Source organism: Ovis aries, chromosome Y (genome assembly GCF_016772045.2).
Source record: "Ovis aries strain OAR_USU_Benz2616 breed Rambouillet chromosome Y, ARS-UI_Ramb_v3.0, whole genome shotgun sequence".
NCBI lineage: Eukaryota > Metazoa > Chordata > Mammalia > Artiodactyla > Bovidae > Ovis > Ovis aries.
In genome coordinates, this window is record NC_082741.1 from 5,927,591 (window position 1) to 5,946,638 (window position 19,048).

At 45.4% G+C, this 19,048-nt stretch overlaps 1 protein-coding gene across 2 annotated transcripts in view; it reads right to left on the minus strand.

Annotated features, from left to right (window-relative positions):
- The window catches only part of LOC101118853 (anosmin-1), a 219,935-nt gene that overhangs the window by 76,070 nt on the left and 124,817 nt on the right, over positions 1-19,048 (minus strand). For both annotated transcript variants that reach the window (XM_060408636.1, XM_060408635.1), the window contains exon 3: positions 16,311-16,373. In XM_060408636.1, coding sequence (XP_060264619.1) covers positions 16,311-16,373 — 63 coding nt within the window. The remainder of the gene's footprint in view (positions 1-16,310; positions 16,374-19,048) is intronic.

A 19,048-nucleotide genomic window follows, 5' to 3' on the forward strand; every position in this document is an offset into this window, starting at 1 on the left:
TAGAGAGAGAAATGGCAACCCACTCCAGTGTTCTTGTCTGGGAAATCCCATGGAGGGAGGAGCCTGGAGGGCTACAGTCCATGGGGTCATAAAAGAGTTGGATATAACTGAACACACACACACACATAAATCATACATATGGAAATCAAAACGGCAGTTATAGTCCAGGAATCCTGACAAGAATGAGCAACACTGAGATACAGCTTGCACTACTGAACTTCAAGAATAAAAATAAAAATTTTCAGGCATGTAGGTAGAAAAGGCAAGTTGATTATGATGGGGAAAATAAGCTTTCTCTTGGGTTAATTTCTCTCTATCAAATTTAATGTGTGAAGCCAGTAGAAAAATATATAATACTAAATATATAGAGAGATATAACTATATAATAGTAAAGTATAATAGTATATAATATAAAATATTATACATATCATATAATATCAAATATATATAAATACTAAAGAATATAAAAAATAAAATGAACTCAACTGTTATTTAAATATACATGTGACAGAAATATTCTCAAAGACATAAAGACTCAGAGGATATAACACTCATGAGTCTTTCTTGCCAAACTATGCCATGGTAAAATTCAGCTGTTCCACAATTAACAGAGATAAAGAGTAGGCTGGCTAGCACAGCACCCCCTCCCCCAAATAAAGCATATACATACATGTGTATATGTAGCGCTTCCCAGGTGCTGCTAGTGGCAAATACCCACCTGCCAATGTAGGAAACTGAAGAGACACAGGTTCGATCCCTGGGTCGGGAAGATCCCCTGCAGGAGGGCCTGGCAACCCACTCCAGTATTCTTACCTGGAGAATTCCATGGACAGAGGAGCCTGGTGGGCTATAGTCCATGGGGCCGCAAAGAATCGGACACAACAGAAGTGGCTTGTATGCGCATATATATTATGTGAGAAAACGAGTTTGTGCAAATCAATTTGGACTTCAGGTATAACAGAAGGCAGAATCTGTCATGAATCATCTCAAAGAAAACGGTGTCTTTTAAAAGACACCCAGACAGGATCAAATTTAGAAAGCCAGAAATACAGAAATTAGCATAAAAGAATTACTAATCATGTTCTCATCCACATATATGGGAAACCAAAATGGAAACACTGAAGGCAGGAAAAGAAGGGGACGACAGAGGATGAGATGGCTGGATGGCATCACCGACTTGACGGACATGAGTTTGAGCAAACTCCGGGAGTTGGTGATGGACAGGCAGGCCTGGCGTGCTGCAGTCCACGGGGTCGCAAAGACATGACTAAGCAACTGAACTGAACTGAGAATGGAAAAAAGTGTGAATGACTGTTTTTTTTTTAAAAGAGGACATGATATAATAAATAAAACTAAAAATAATAGAGTATGTCTTTAACACTTTGGTGGCTTAGAAGGAATGGGGCAAGAAACCTTGAACTTAATGTTAGGACCCCTGTACTCAGGGCTGTGATGGATGGACTGCAGCAGGAAGATCCAGAGCAAAACAGGCAGAAGCGACGGGCCTGTGGGGAGAAGTCCAGATTGAAACAAGGTGGCGGGTCTCGCGTTAGAGCCACACAGGACGTACTCAACCCGTCCAGCCGCGAGTTCTGACAGCACATGTGGAATGCTGTCATCCAGAGAAGACCTGGGGGCAGGCCTGAGGCCCAGAGTTCTTCTGGGAAGCTGGTCACTGAGGTTCCTTCTGCCCAGCGTGGACCAGAATGCAGACTCGCACAAGGGAACAGGGGCCAACAGTTTAGGAAGGGCGAGCCCTTCTTATCAGTGAGGGGTGGGTGGGAAGCCCTCCCTCCAATTCTTAAGTTTCCAGAAGCCTGCCAAGGGTCAACCTTTTAAGCAGGAATTTCTAAAGGCAGTTTTGCTATGGTTGACACCTCTGTGCAGGTAATCATGGCTATTTCTGGATGGTAGTCGTTGTTGAGTCGCCCAGTCGTGTCTGACTCTTTGTGACCCCACTGACTGCAGGGTGCCAGAATTCCCTGTTTGTCACCAACTCCCGGAGTTTGCTCAAACTCATGTCCGTTGTATCAGTGATGCCATCCAACCATCTCATCCTCTGTCGCCCCCTTCTTCTCCTGCCCTCAATCTTTCCCAGCATCAGGGCCTTTTCAAATAAGTTGGCTCTTCCCATCAGGTGGCCAAAGTATTGAAGCTTCCGTTTCAGCATCTGTCCTTCCAATGAGTATTCAGGCTTGATTTCCTTTACGATGAACTGGTTGGATCTCCTTGCTGTCCAAGGGACTCTAAAAAGTCTTCTCCAACACCACAGTTGAAAAGAATCAACTCTTAGGCACTCAGTTTTCTTTACAGTCCAACTCTCACATCCATCCACGACTACTGGAAAAACCACAGCTTTGACTAGAATGGACCTTGCCAGCAAAGTGATGTTTTTGATTTTTAATACATTGTCTAGATTTGAGAATTTGGAATGAAGGTTAAGTTTCACTCTCTCGTGCAGTTTGTTTTACCAATGTTTGCTCATATACAATTTCCAATGATCATATACAATTTCTATTACAAATAAATACATTAACCTGTTTAGACAAAACAACCCAAACTGCCAGCTGCATCTTTCAAAGAAGGCATCTAGTGACTAAGTATTCGTGAAATCGGAAAAAGAATTCTCAATTCAAACATTTCTAACCTGGGCTCGGAAATGCAATTATGAGTTGCTTAGAAACCCAGTTATATATCCTAATGGATTAAATGTGACGAACATTAAATTACTTCCCAGGCAAACTAGACCATGGCCGTGAATGCTATCAAGTTAGGAGAAAATCAGAAACACGTATTTTAAGAACGCCACTTTCCTACTACTACTCTGATAAAAGTGACCGACCCTTACACTTTACCGAAGCCGTTCAGATAATGGTCCCCAGGTTGCCCAGGGCTGTGTTCCCTGAGAGCTCACACACATGCGGTGACCCCAGAGATGACTGAAAATGCACGCCTGGAGGCAGGCTCGAGTCCATGGGGCCCGGAAAGATGTTGACAGGTGCTTCTGAGTTGAGGAGAAAGAGATCAAAGTTTGAGGAGGCTGGGACTTCCCTGGTGGCGCAGTGGATAAAAATCACCACCTGCCAACGGCGGAGACACAGGTTCGATTCCCAGTCTGGGAAGATTCCCTGATGCTGCAGAGCAACTAAGCCCCAAGAGCCACAGCTAATTGAGCCCGTGCTCCAGAGCTCCTGAGCTGCAACTCTCAAGCCTGAGTGTTGCAGTTACTGAAGAAACGTGTGCCTGGCGCCCGTGCTCGGCCACGAGAGAAGCCACCACAATGAGAGATGGTGTGCATCACAAATAGAGAGTAGCTCCCACTGGCTGCAGGTAGAGCAGTTCAGTTCAGCTCAGTCACTCTTTCCCAGCCATCAGGGTCTTTTCCAATGAGTCAGTTCTTCGCATCAGGTGGCCAAAGTATTGGAGTTTCAGCCTCAGCATCAGTCCTTCCAATGGACACAGGACTGATTTGCTTTTGGATGGTCTGGTTGGATCTCCTGGCAGTCCAAGGGACTCTCAAGCATCTTCTCCACCATCGCAGTTCAAAAGCATCAATTCTTTGGCACTCAGCTTTCTTCACAGTCCAACTCTCACATCCATACATGACCACTGGAAAAACCATAGCCTTGACAAGACGGACCTTTGTTGGAAGTAGAGCAAAGTCTGCGCAAATCAATGAAGGCTCAGCCTAGCCAAAAGAGTTTGAGGAGGCTGAAATGTGTAGGTCCTGTGAGCAAAAAATCAGGAAGGATGGAACTGAACAAAGAAACCCAGATAGGTGTGAGGGACCCCCCGGGGTTGGGCTGAATACTGCTTTTTGAATGTGCACGTGGTGAAAGCTCACAAGAACTGCAGAAAGCACCAGAAGAGAAAGCACAAGGGCAAAGCACACCTAGACTTCCAAGGAGCCTGCTGCTGCTGCTGCTGCTAAGTTGCTTCAGTCGTGTGCAACTCTGTGTGACCCCATAGACGGCAGCCCACCAGGCTCCCCTGTCCCTGGGATTCTCCAGGCAAGAACACTGGAGTGGGTTGCCATTTCCTTCTCCAATGCATGAAAGGGAAAAGGGAAAGTGAAGTCGCTCAGTCCTGTGTGACTCTTAGCGACCCCATGGACTGCAGCCTACCAGACTCCCCCGTCCATGGGATTTTCCAGGCCAGAGTACTGGATTGGGGTGCCAGTGTCTTCTCCATCCAAGAAGCCTAGCACCTCCCATTCCAGCCGTCAGAGCAGAGAGGAAACAGAATACACACGACATCGGACAGAGTCCCAAGAGAAGTATCACTGTACTGCTCAGTGGCTCATTCATGTCTGACTCTGCAACCTCATGGCCTGTAGCCTGCCAGGCTCCTCTGTCCATGGGATTCTCCAGGCATGCATTCTGGAGTTCAGTGCCATTTCCTTCTCTAATCACCTTAGTAACGGGGACACATGAGCCCTGGACTAAAGGCTGCTCTGACTCGGCACTAAGAACGTTTAAAAGCAAGTCTCTGCAGGAGAAACTGATGTCAAGCAACTCTCTCCATGCCAGAAGAGTCTAATGCTTTTCACAGAAATACAGCAGAATTGAGAACACGCAAAAGTGACATCTAGTCAAAAGATCAGCTGGTGTGCAAAGAAGCAGGAAACTATGACATGCAAGCAAAATGGAACTAGAAAGTCTAAAGGTGATGTCATTGGCAGAAAAAGACATGAGAAGAAAAAGACATGAGAGGATATTATAAATATGCTCCGTATACCTTAGGAATATACAAGAAAACATGGACACAGAGAAAAGAGAAACAGAAGATGAGAGAAGGACCTGCATGAGGCTTGCAGAAGCAAAGATGGAAACACAAAAAATATACCAGACAGGATTTTAAAAGTGTCAGACGTTGCAGAAGAAAAGATTCCCTGATGGGAACTTGAAGTCACAACAATGAAAATTATCAAAATGAAGCAGAGAGTGGGTGTAGGTGGGGAAATGAACACCACCACCAACAACAAAAAAAACAAGATCAGAGAGTCTCTGATGAGAAGACCATATAAATCTATCATATTTATAATCAGGTCGCCAGAAGACAGTACATGGAGGGTGTTAAAAAAAAAAACTTGATGAAAATTATAAGCCTACAATTAGAAGAATCTTACTCACCTCAAACAGAAGACATATAAAGTCTACCCCATCAAGGTATACCATAACCATATTACAATCAGGTACAGAAAAAAAAAAGAAGTGAAAAGCATACAGTGAGAGGGCTTCCTTGGTGGTCTGGTGGTTAAGAATCTGTCTCGCAATGCAGGGGACGCAGGTTCGATCCCTGGTTGGGGACCTAAGATCCTACATGCCTTGAGACAACTAGCCCTGTGCACAGCTAGACAGGTCGCATGCCTCAGCTACATAGCCAGTGCTCCGAAATGAAGACCCAGCACAGGCGAAAGAAAGAAAAAAAAAAAAAAGAAGGAAAACTGTAAGAACAAATACATCACTTCAAGTTTAAAAAAAAAAGGCAGAAAAATAAAAAGATAATTTATATACAGCTTAAAAAAAAAGCAAGTCAGAAAATTTTCAGAAAATATCCAAGACAAAAGGAAATGAAGAGCTATTTTTAAATCACTAAATTTTTTTAAAGAAATTATTAATATTTCACTGGAATTCCATACCCCATTCAAATACCTTTCATTTGGGGGCAGAGACAAGGCAACAATTGTAACTCTGCATTTTAAATGATGAAAAGAGTGAGGGTTCCCCCTGCCACCTTAAAACACCTTTATGAGTCATTGCATACTTTCTATGGAATACCAGAGAGGATAATGGCAAGACTTCATCAAGTCGGCAGGTGACACAAAGTGAGCGCTTACACGGAACCCCAGGATCTGTGAGGAGCATCCGCACACACATTTGCTTGTCCCTGACCAGCCTCACTGGGACACACGGACCCTGATGCCCATGGCCCACACCTGCTGGGTCAGGATCTGCACTTTAGCAAAAAACAAACAAAAAAACAAAAAACTCCAGGTGATGTATGTGCAGCAGGACCAAGTCTGGTCCCTGGAAGCTGTATGGAGAAGCCGTCTCTCTCTCATCTCTGCAACTGAAACGTGATTCAAAGCCCTCACCTCTGACTCCAGAAATCTGGGCTTTTCCCCAGCGCATCTCCCACTGCACACTCCTGTTCGTCTCCCCTTGGCATGTATTCAAGCCTTTCCAAGGTGAGAACACACAGGAACCGTCTCCCCAGAATGAAAGCCCCTGACCACAGCCCCTTGTTTCTCGTCTTTCCCACCCAGACAGTCTTGGGAAGGAAGTTAAAACTTAGGAACAGACTTGTGTGCGTTTGCTGTGCATTTCCTTCTGTGTGTGCATACTGACTAGTGATCCCTGGAGGGTCCGATGGTAAAGAATCTGTTTGCAATCTGGGAGACAGGGGGTTCAGTCCCTGGGTTGAGAAGATCCCCTGGAGAAGGGCATGGCAACCCACTGCAGTATTCTTCCCTGGAGAATCCCATGGGCAGAAGAGGCTGGCGGGCTACCGTCCATGGGGTTGCAAACGAGTCGGATGTGATTAAACAGTGGACACTTTCACGTCTCTACTGTTCAGTGGGACTTTATCAAGGAATCTTCAAAGCGATGACCTTGTACTTCGCCTTCATCATAAAAACACCTACTATTTACCCCTTCTCTGTTATGTCCTGTCACTGTTTAAGTGCTTTGATGTATGTTTTATCATTTACTTAAATTAGCTTTAGCAATTTCCAAGACATTCCACTCCTCATGTGGCTACCTGCCTAGTCCTTCTTCTCAGACAGGTAAGTCTTTAAATCATTCCAAATAGCCTCCAGTCTCAGTCTGTTCCAAATTTTCAAACCTCATCAGTTCTCCTCAACAGAGTCTCGTATAATTCTATACTCCCCAGTGCCACATAAAAATTCACTGAAAATTGAGCCTCACTGCTCGGGGAGAAAAATAAAAAATAAAAAATAAAAAAGACTATATTCCATGGAGGACATGTTCCACCCAGTGAATAATTCACCCAATGACAACAAAACATCATTCACTATTCTTGATATCCTCATTTTGCAGGACTGTGAAACTGGTTCTAATGAGGACAGCTTCTTTTATAAAGCAATGGTAAAGGAAATCTCATAGCGATTATAAAATTCTTCTCCATTCCGTGAACCGTTTCAGTTCCATGACTTCCACCCCAAGTTGAAAACTTGGACCAAATCTGCACCTTACCCAAAGATCACGACCCAGAATCTCTCGCCCACACGTTTCTTTACTATAAAAATATAAAAGGTAAACGTCCAGCATTTGTAAAAATAAAACCTTATTCCTTGTAGTAATAGGAGCTAATACTTTCAGAAAATGTGCAGGTCCTCCTAGCCACCACTGCTGTCAGCAAACCACTCCCTTACACCAACAAAAGAACACTTCCACGCATCCCCCTTTACACCCACCCATGCCTGGAAGCTGGGCCCACGTGCCTTCAGTCCAGTTCAGTTCAGTCGCTCAGTTGTGTCCAACTTTCTGCGACCCCATGGACCGCAGCACGCCAGGCCTCCTGATCCATCACCAACTCCCACAGTTTACCCAAACTCACGTCCATGAAATGTTCTTATAGCCCCCCTCCTCTCTGCAAGTCGCCCGCCCACCCCTCTGGAGCACATCCAGCAAGCTTTCTCTGCAGCCACCTTCTAACTCTGCTCTTATGAAGGGTGCCCATGTCCTGTGCATCACAGCACCCAGTGATCAATTTTCAGACCTCCCCCGTTTTGCAGACACAGTCCATTACTGCTTCCTTCAGGGGATTTCCCTGGTAGCTCAGATGGGAAAACAATCTGCAATGCAGGAGACCCAGTTTTATCCCTGGGTCGCAAAGATCTTCTGAAGAAGGGAAAGGCTACCCACACCAGTATTCCACGTGCCTAGAGAATTCCACGCACAGACCATGGGGTTGCAAAGAGTTGGACATGCTGCTGCCGTTGCTGCTAAGTCACGTCAGTTGTGTCTGACTCTGAGCGACCTCATTGACGACAGCCCGCCAGGCTCCTCTGGCCCTGGGATTCTGGACATGACTGAATGACTGATAGTTTTCTTGAAAAACTGTTGCCGTGTGTCCTTTAGACCTCCACCTTGGACTTTCTCCTCTGGGAGCACAGAGTCGCAGCCACTGGACTACCAGGGGAAGCTCAACCTTCTCCCATCTTAACAGCTTCCCTTAGTCCACTGTGGTGTTAGAGAAGCCTCTTGGACTGCAAGGAGATCCAACCAACTAACTTATTCTAAAGGAAATCAGTGCTGAATATTCATTGGGAAGACTCGTGCTGAAGCTCCAATACTTTGGCCACCTGATGTGAAGAACCAACTCATGGGAAAAGACCCTCATGCTGGGAAAGATTGAAGGCAGGAGAAGGGGAGGACAGAGGATGAGATGGTTGGATGGCATCACCAACGTGATGGACACGAGTTTGAGTAAGCTCTGGGAGTTGATGACGGACAGGGAAGCCTGGCGTGCTGCGGTCCATATGGTCGCAAAGAGTCGGACACGACTGAGCAACTGAACTGAACTTACTCCACTTGCTGGTTTTCCTAGGCTCCCATCCTTATACTACTGTGATTCAGGGCATAATCCAGGAAGCTCCTGTCTTTCTACCACTTCATCCAGCTTCATGATTTTAAATACCGTCTATCCACCATGATGTCTGCATTTCCAGCCTGATCTCTCCCCTCAACTGCAGACTCATGGATTGGTGGTGTGCCTATAATGCGTCTCAAGTGGAAGTACGGTTTGCGTCTCAGACACAGTATGTACAAACTTTCAGTATATCAGTTCAGTTCATTCACTCAGTCGTGTCTGACTCTTTGCAACCCCATGAACCGCAGCATGCCAGGCCTCCCTGTCCATCACTAACTCCCAGAGTCCACCCAAACCCATGTCCATTGAGTCAGTGATGCCATCAAACCATCTTATCCTCTGTCGTCCCCTTCTCCTCCTGCCCTCAATCTTTCCCAGCATCAGGGTCTTTTCCAGTGAGTCAGCTCTTCGCATCAGGTGGCCAAAGGATTGGAGTTTCAGCTTCAGCATCAGTCCTTCCAATGAACATTCAGGACTGATTTCCTTTCGGATGGACTGGTTGGATCTCCCTGCTGTCCAAGGGACTCTCAAGAGTCTTCTCCAACACCACAGTTCAAAAGCATCAGCACCAAACCCCACCTGCACATGACCCTTCACAGGGATGTTCTAGTCAGGTCAGCTACTGTTCTGATACACTGAAGCCAAAGACTGCTAACGTGCAGCAAATTCTATGGGCTGATCCGCTGTCTCATGCACACACCTGGGCCAGATTATATAATTTTATCTGTTTAGCTCTCATCCATTTCTTTCAGTACCTTTAACTCTTACAGAAACACACCCAGACAGGTGAGGGCTCTGTCTGAATTCCTCAAGTGATGCACATTTACTTAACACCCCAGATCAGAAGACAACAAAACAGGGTTGTGGGGGAGCGGAAGAAAGACAAGGTCTGCTGGCAAGAAGTGGGGTGTGATGAACACCACAGTTTTGGAGTCTGATGAACACCACACTTTTGGGGGTCTCTTTCCAGTCATGCTGGAATATCCCAAGGCCAAGGAGACCCTGAAGTTAGTGAGGAACCTTGCTCTTCCTTTAATTCCTTGAAGGACCTTGAATGAACTCTGATTTTGCACCCGCAAAGCTTCCTTCTCATTTGAGAGCAAGTCTCTGAACACACTAATGGTTGGGACAATGACTTTACCTAAGAGGCTCATTCTGTACTTTCTGCTGAGGGACGGAAAACTCTTGTCTTCCACTCTGGGCATTGTGACATGGAGCAGGTTAGACAGAGGTGCCTGGGGACAGAGGGTGGCGGGAAAGAAACGTAACCAGAAATCAAACGCCCTTGATTTTACATCTCATTTCTCTGCCTCTCAGCAATGTCATCTCATTTTCTCCTTGCGTGTCAGCCTCACTGTCCACAAAGTTCACCTAGCAAAATTCAGATGTAACTTGTCCTGAGAATTGCCATGAAAATCAAATGGAGTGAGATGGAAAAAAATATTTTGAAAATCAGAAAGCACAAAGAAATAAATCAATGTTGCTGTCTGTGGCAATGCGCCAGCCTCGTTTTGGTTCCTATTTTTACCCTGACCAGGACCGGATCACCAGGCAGACCGAATGTCAAGTTCAATACCAACCAGGGACGCTTCTCTCACTGACTCACATGTGATGTAGGTGAGCTCTCAGCTTTCCAAGACCCCTGGTGCACAGTTCAGATGGCCAGTGTTGACTGTCAGCTGACATCCGGCTAGACTGGGCATGTTAGGAAGTCAAAAACATCACAGGCAAAGGTGGGAGGTGTATCATCACCAAGAAGGCCCTGTGTAAACTATGACGTATCCTGCACCATCAAAAGTAAGGCAACAACAGCTCTAACGCAGATGATTATCTTACCTACTGTTAGCAAGGAAAAAAGATGCTTTCTCTTATAATTTAAGATTCCATCAATCGTAAGAAAGAACATTTAAACGTACGAAGACATGCGTTTTATGACTAGTAAGACAAACCTTCATAATTTATCATGGTTCTTAGGATTTTGTAAAAGCAAGAGGCAGGGAATAATAGCTAATAAACTAAAGCAACACAGTACAATCTATCCATGTTCCTACTGTGGGGGAAAAAAAAAACACATTTCATAACACATGAGAAATCATCCGTTAAGACCCACAGAAAGAGTCCTGAAAGATTCCTGTCCTAATACATTTAACATTTTTTTTGTTTAAAAAATAAGATTGCTAGCTTTGCCTGTAGCCTGAAATGGTAGCAAAAGCAGAACAGTATCCATAATCAAATGAGAAGTTGAAAGGGTCAATACATGAGAAGGTGATGAATCGGTTCTAGGGATGTTATTTTATATATATATGCCCCTGGGGCTTCCCTGGTGGTCCAATGGTTATCACTTCGCCTACCAATGCAGGGGTCATGGGTTCCGTTCCCTGAGCCTGAGCTCCGGGGCTGCATGCTGCAACTAGTAAAGCCCACACGTCTCCAGCCCATGCTCTGCAACAAGAGAAGCCACCGCAATGAGCCTACACCACACTGCAACAAACAGTATTTTCTCCTCGCTGCTGCTAGTGAACCCCGGTGCCCAGCAATGAAGACCTAGCAGAGCCAAAAAGCAAACAAATAAGATGCCCCTGAAAATCTTTTCCATGCAGGATAGTTCTAAGACCAAACTTACCAAGAACAATGGTTTATGTTTAGACATGGGTGCTGGTGATACAGATGAAGACAGGATGCAGTCTGACTGGGTAGGGGGGTTATGCAGGTATCATGATGCCTTGTGGTTCCTCTTCCCTGCTGGCTCAGAAGACGGTAAAAGCATCTGCCTACAATGCGGGAGACCCTGGTCTGATCCCTGAGTTGGGAAGATCCCCTGGAGAAGTGAATGGCAGCCCCACTCCAGGACTCTTGCCTGGAAAATCCCACGGACGGAGGAGCGTGGCCGGCTACAGTCCACTGGGTTGCAAAGAGTCAGACAGGACTGAGTGACTTCGCTCAGAAAGTGGGACATACTTTCTGGGAACGGTCAGATTTTTGATAAAGATTCAGCTTTATGGACCACACGACATGTCACAACTACCCAACTCTGCTCTTGCAACACAAAAGCAGTTGTATACATTAAAAAAAAAAAAAAAACTGTTCTGACTACGTTCCAATAAAACCTGATTTACAAAAGCAAAGGACAGACTGGTTTTTGCTCTTCAGGATGTGGTTTGCAAGCTCACGCCTTTGAAGATAAAGCTTGGACTGCATAGACGGAAGAGCTACAGGTGAATACATTAAATCAAGTGTCTCTAACTATCTAGTTGTTTCTGCCATAGAAGCCTAAAATCTGGAGTCGTCCTGGGTTCGGACTCTTAGAAAGGGAAAGCTTAGGTTCTTGACAATATGGAACCTGGATACCTTCTCAACACAAAATGTAATAACCAGAAGGATGGACAGGTCTTCTCAATGAGTGCCTAGCCTTGAAAACACTGTGGGAGGGGGGTTCATGTTTGGGAACGCATGTAAGAATTAAAGATTTTAAAATTTAAAAAAAAATTAAAAAATTAAAAAAAAAAAAAAAGAAAACACTGAACCAGGAATGAGTCCTTCCAGGATTCAGTCTCTTTAAGCAAAAGTCAGACATTTATTAGCACAATAAAACAGGAGCAAAAACAAAAAAACAACCCACAGGAATAAGAACAATCAAAGCAACTACAGTTGAATATTAAGGCTTGAGCTTTTGGACCATTGGGCTGGGAGCTCTCTACAAAGTTCCTCAGGTTAAGTAGCCTCTCTTTTCCCCACCTTTCAAGTTTCAACAAACCTTTCTGCCACAGCATACAATTTGGACACACATCCCATTTTTTAAAAAAATATTTATTTTTGGCTGTGCTGGGTCTTTGCCGCCTCACGGGCTTGCTTAGTTGCGCCTAGCGGGACCCAACACTAATTGTAGAGGGCAGGCTCCCAGTCTCATTTTAATAAACCAGACGTGGTTCAGAAGCCCCCACGGTTATTTCAGACAGAACGAGATTCACAGAAGCCCACTCCTGCCGCTGCTAAGTCACTTCAGTCGTGTCTGACTCTGTGCAACCCCAGAGACGGCAGCCCACCAGGGGGGATTCTCTAGGCAAGAACACTGGAGTGGGTTGCCATTTCCTTCTCCAGTGAAAGGTGGAAGTGAAGTTGCTCAGTCGTGTCCGACTCTTAGCAACCCCATGGACTGCAGCATGTCTGAAATTGCACGGAGAAAGGTTTCAAATGACCTTCAGTTGTATTTCCTGTTTCAGGGATCTGACATAAACCTACTACCCCGGACTCAGGGATGTTAACAGATAATGCGTTTCTCAAGCGAACAGCACATCTTGTTTCTCTAGAATTGACAGCGGCACGTTTTTGTTCCTATGGATGTGTGGTCTGGGTGCAGAATCGAACACAAAATAAAACCAGAGTGCACGTTCCAGAACGTAGGGCATGCAGAGGCGGCCTCACGCCCCTGGTCTTTGCACGCATGCATTGGTATGCTTTACTGCTCCACTTCTGATCAGGGAGCTCTGTGCTGCGTCTCGAGACCTGAATCTCCTCTTTTTACCTGCTTCTGTATTAGACACACGTTTCCCTGGTGGCTCAGTCCATAAAGAATCCACCTGCAATGCAGGAGAGCCTGGTTCGATCCCCGGGTCGGGAAGATCCCCTGGAGAAGGACCTGGCAACCCACTCTGGTATTCGTGGACTGCAACCCGCCAGGCTCCTCTGCCCATGGAATCACAAGAGTTGGACATGACTTAGTGATCAGACCGCCAACTCTCAATTAGACATGGCACAGAGTGAGCCTCACTGAGTCACAACCTGTCTGATGTCATCACCTCCCGTGTGTGTGTGTGTGTGTGTGTATGTGTGTGTGTGTGTACACTTCTAATCAACACAACACGGCTGAGGTTAAGCACTGTCACTGCTGAGATTATGTTGTGTTAGATAAAATTCTGTGTCAGCAGGCTGGAGATCAGGATGCTACTGCCAGTCTTAAGAGAAAAGCTCTTTTGTGATCTGTTGCTGAAGGGGGGCACACAGGGAGGTACCAGGCACCTCCCAGGAGCTCAGAGTGGACCCCAGCCACCCGTCATCAATGCAACAGGCCCACGGTCTCATCACTGCAAGGAAATGGATCCTGCCAATGACTGCGATGAGTTTAGAGCACACTTCTCCCACAGTCGAGCCCCTAGATGAGAAGGGACCCCAGGCAATACCTTGACTGCAATCACGACAGATGTGGGGCAGACAGTGCAGTTAAGCTCTACCCAAGCTCCTGACCCAAAGAAACAGTGGGATGAGATACTGGTGCTCATGAACAGAATGTTAGAGTTCTAATTAAAAAGAAAATACGCAACAGGCAACAGAAAAAGTTTATAGCACAGAGAACTGTAGTCAGTATCTTGTAATAACCTATGATGGAAAATAATATGAAAAATGACGCACGTGTTTAAGTATAACTGAATCATTTGGGAACCGGAAACACTGTAAGTCAAGTATACTTCAATAAAATATATATATTAAAGAAAAAAAAACCCAGCAAGTGAACAAAACAAGATTTGGGTGCAGACTCAGCCAGTTAAGTTTGAGGGTGATCTGTTATGAGACAAGGGGCATGCAATATAAACACATATTCTACTGAGGGCTTCTCAGGTGGTAAAGAATCCACCTGCCAATGCAGGAGACCTGGGTTCAATCCCCCGGTTGGGAAGATCCCCTGCAGAAGGGAAAGGCTACCCACTCCAGTCTTCTGGCCTGGAGAATCCCGTGGACTGTATAGTCCATGGGGTTGCAAAGAGTCAGACACGACTGAGCGACTTTCACATTCACTTTCTGGGTGTCTGCAGTGGGTGAGCCCAAAGGCTTGAAAATTGCCAGCCTCCACTCTTGCACAGTTCACGCACAACTCTGATGACCTTCACGTCCATCAGAACGTCAGATGGTACTGGGAACGTGAATGTATCTCATGGACCTTAAAACTGCAGGGGCTGTTACGATGCCAGGTCCACAGGCATGTCTTCAGGACAGAGTCTGCGTGCCCTCTGAGGTTAAACTCAGGCAACAGGACCGTACTCACAAGGTGGGGGGAGGGCTTGGGGGAGGAGCAGACCGCTGTGATCATCTGGAACAGCTCGGAAGTTCTGATCGGCCCTGGTTCCACCTGGAGCAGACCTGCAGCAGGGTCTCCCTCTGAGACCACTCAGGCACATCTCTGCTTCCCTCCCTACCCCTCCACGGTGGTGCTCTGGTTCCCATGTGGGCCCAACTCACGTCCTCGAGGCCCCAGTGGGCTTTCTGACTCCCCCTACACTGAGTGGCACTGTGTGGTCAGACTGTCTGCTTCACAGCAGGGCCCCTGGTCTGCCCTGGAGAATTGTTCTTGTTCAGTTGCTAACTCACGACTGACTCTTTAGAACCCCATGGACTGCAGCACGCCAGGCGTGTGGACTGCAGCACGCCAGGCTTCCCTGTCCTTCACCATCTCCTGGAGTTTACTCAAACTCATGTCCATTGAGTCGGTGATGCCATCCAGCCATCTCATCCTCTGTCGTCCCCTTCTGCTCCCGCCTTCAATCTTTCCCAGCGTCTGGGTCTTTTCAAATGAGTCAGCTCTTTGCATCAGGTGGCCAAAGTACTAGAGCTTCAGCAGCACTCCTTCCAATCAATCTTCAGGGCTAACTTCCTTTGGGATGGACTGGTTGGATCTCCTTGCAGTCCAAGGCACTCTGAAGTCTTCTCCCTGCCCTGGAGGATAGAGTGCCACAAAGCAGCACCTTCTTTCTTTGGCACAAGCAGTGACTCTAGACAGCAGGTGCCCAGGACAGGAGTGCTCTGTTATCTAACTGAGAGCAAAGGGAAAGGAAGGTGCCTTCTGCAGGAAAACGTGGGCCAGTCTCAGCCCGGGGGTGTGGCCAGCCCAGAGGAAGATCAAATGATCTGAGAACCCCATCACTCATAAAACATGGGTGAAGTGAAGTGAACTGAAAGTCACTCAGTTGTGTCCAACACTTTGCAACCTCATGGAGTGTCCATGGAATTCTCTAGGCCAGAATACCAGATGGGGTAGCCTTTCCCTTCTCCAGGGGATCTTGGTCACCCAGGGATCAAACCCAGGTCTCCCGCATTGCAGGAGGATCCTTTACCAGCTGAGCCACCAGGGAAACCCATAAAACGCGAGGCTCCTTCCAAAAGGCACGAGCATTCCAACCTCATGCCAAGAGCCACCCAGAGAAGAGTCATCATGTGAGGCCATTTTTTTTTAAATTTATAGTAAAAAACAAAATTATTTTCCTGCCTAATTAATAATGGTAGCAGTGAGTGGCAAGGCTTTAAGCGCATGGAAAGTCACTTCAGTCGTGTCCAATGCTCCGTGACACCATGGACTGTAACCCACCAGGCTCCTCTGTCCATGGGATTTTCCAGCTTAAGATTACTGGAGTGGGTTGCCGTTCCCTTCTCCAGGGGATCTTCCCAACCCAGGGATCGAACCCCAGTATCTTAAGTCTTTTGCGTTGGTAGGAGAGGTTCTTGACTAATAGTGCCACCTGGGTTTTTAGAAGTCTCAACAATTTGTTGACTGTGAATTTACACACACACACACACACACACACACACACACACACACCCCAGAAGTAAACTGAGCCTCCCAGCCCCAGAAGGACACGATGCCCTCCCTGGATGCCCAGGACTCCTTGGTCCACAGCTCGGCCTGTGGCCGCATGCACACCCCTTACCTCGCAGAAGCTCTGGCACTGCTGCTTTCGCAGGTCCCAGGACACCTTGCAGGGCTCCAGGCACTGGGAGAGAGAACGGTGAAGAACTAGTCAGTGGATACAAGGGACAAACAAGGCCCCTAAGGAAAGGTCCCCACTGTGCCCGCCCCAGATTTTTCAGGGCCAGCGTTTCTGAGTGACTCTGGAGATCCAGCTAAACCTCACCCCATCTCAAATATGCATCCTGGGAAGCCGATGGGATTCCTTGCAAAAGACCCTGATGCTGGGAAAGATTGGAGGCAGGAGGAGAAGGGGATGACAGAGGATGAGATGGCTGGGTGGCATCACTGACTCGACGGACATGAGTAAACTCTGGGAGTTGGTGATGAACAGGGAGGCTTGGCGTGCTGCAGTCCATGGGGTTGCAGAGAGTCAGACACAACTGAGCGACTGAACTGAACTGAACTCTTAAATATGATTTATACACATGATTTAATAAATCAAAGATAATAGCCAGGATCCATTGTTCAGCAACAATTTTAATAAGAAATAATAATATTATGGAATAAACAAGGTATATATACATATAAATGCACTTTGCTATATATATGTAGTACTACTTATATAACACATAAAATATACATTATCTATATATCAAAATGAAGAAGAGGTAACAGTCAGGCCTCATGATCAAAATCAAAATGATACTTTCATATAAATGCATATATGATTCTCAAAATATATTTTAATACAAGTTAATTATTAACTTATCCATTATTAAATATTCATTATGTCCGGTTAAGTGCCCATTATCTAAATGTTGGTATGCTCATGGCTCCCATAAGCTCATGATTATCTCAGAGCTTTCATATATTCAAAACTGCACATACGAAAACCAACCGCTGGTGGTATCAAGTGTCAATCTGTCATAGGACTGCTCTCAATGCGTGATCAGTGACCAGCAACAGGAGCGTCACCTTGCAGGTTATCAGAAATGCAGGCCCACGACTGGCCCCTATACCAACAGAGTCAGCTCTCTGGCATCAAAACCCAAGATCCTCTTTCAGCAATTTCGCCTGGAAATCTCGGTGCTGACACTGATCTTTAAAAAGAACTAGGTTAGTGTGGTAAACATTTTCCCATACACATATGTATCCAATCTCACACTGTATACCCTAAACTTACACAGTGTTATATATGTCAATTATATCTCAATAAAACTGGGGGGGGGGAAGCTGCTATAGGATTTGATAACAACAGTCTTTTTCTTGTTCCATGCAGACTTCAAGGGGCAAGCTATTTCTTCTGAGAATATTCTAGATTTTATATTCTTTAATATTGAATATAAAAGATTCATTCTTGGTTCCTTAATAAAAAAACTGTTAAGCTCATCAGTGCTTTTCCAAGACCTGTACAAGCTTGTCCCAAGTTTATTAGTGTTCACCTCTCCCAAGTATGTTCTAAAACAAATGTATAGATTTTCACCAATATAGCAATTCTAAAAGAATACCATTTTCAAACAGTAATGAAATAATTTAAAAATTTAAATGAAACAGTGTAAACAGTTGTCCACCTTACATACTTTATAAACTCCCTAAAGGGTTAATTTGTTTGCTAAACCTTAAGTCCAATGCTTTATCCTCTAAGCTGTCTTCATTCTTTTCAGGACTGTGGCTCCTAGCCAAAAAAGTTGGTGCTTAGCCATTTAATAAATATGTTTAGTCCAACTTCTTCTCAAGACTACTCAAAATGAATCAATGGAACTCTTTAAAAATAACCTACAATTTTTTTTCATCTGAAAAAGTGTCATATGATGGAGAAGGACCACTCCATAAGACCAGGGGATTTCTCCCCAGACAGAGGCTCAGCTCCTGACAAGTTAAGTCTCCATCGTTTCATTCGGGAAACATCCAACAAGCATTCATTCCATATAAAAACTGTTCGATGCAATGTGGCTAAAAAATATTGCAAAATAATTGTGTGAATCTTTCTGTCCTTGCTGAGTGTGTAAATTAGGAAAACAAGGTATTGTATGTACACACTTGCATTTTCACAATACAGACACTAGTGTATTGAAAAGTCAGTCCTCTCTAACGTCCATATTGCCAAATAACCATAATCCTGACAACCTGTGGAAAAAATACCTTACAGAACACAGACATTATTTACAAAAAGACGCATATGTCTGAAACACTCATGGCAGAGATACCTGTGTGTTATGTGTTAGTCGCTCAGTCAGGTCCGACTCTTTGTGACCCCATGGACTGTAGCCCACTAGGCTCCTTTGTCCCTGGGATTCTCCAGGCAAAAATACTGAAGTGCGTTGCCATTTGGCCTCCAAAAAGGCTGATGAAAGTGTGTAAAATCAAGGAACTACATTTACCTTCTTTTTAATCCACAATCTCCATCTGTCAAGTCTAGCATCAGTGTATGCAATTTAAAGGTCTATTTTAATTGCATGCTTGCTTCTTTTCCAATCTCCACTACTCAGAAGCATTTAAATAAACACATCAAAATATTATTAATGACAGGCAACATTTTCTTTTAGTAATCTTCCCTGTAGATGGTAAACAACCTGCCTGCAATGCAGGAGACCCATATGCAATCCCTGGGTCAGGAAGATTCCCTGGAGAAGGGAATGGCAACCCACTCCAGTATTCTTGCCTGGAGAATCCCATGGACAGAGGAGCCTGGTGGGCTACAGCCTGTGGGGTTGCAAAGAGTTGGACACGACTGAGCAACTAACGCTACTGCTACTA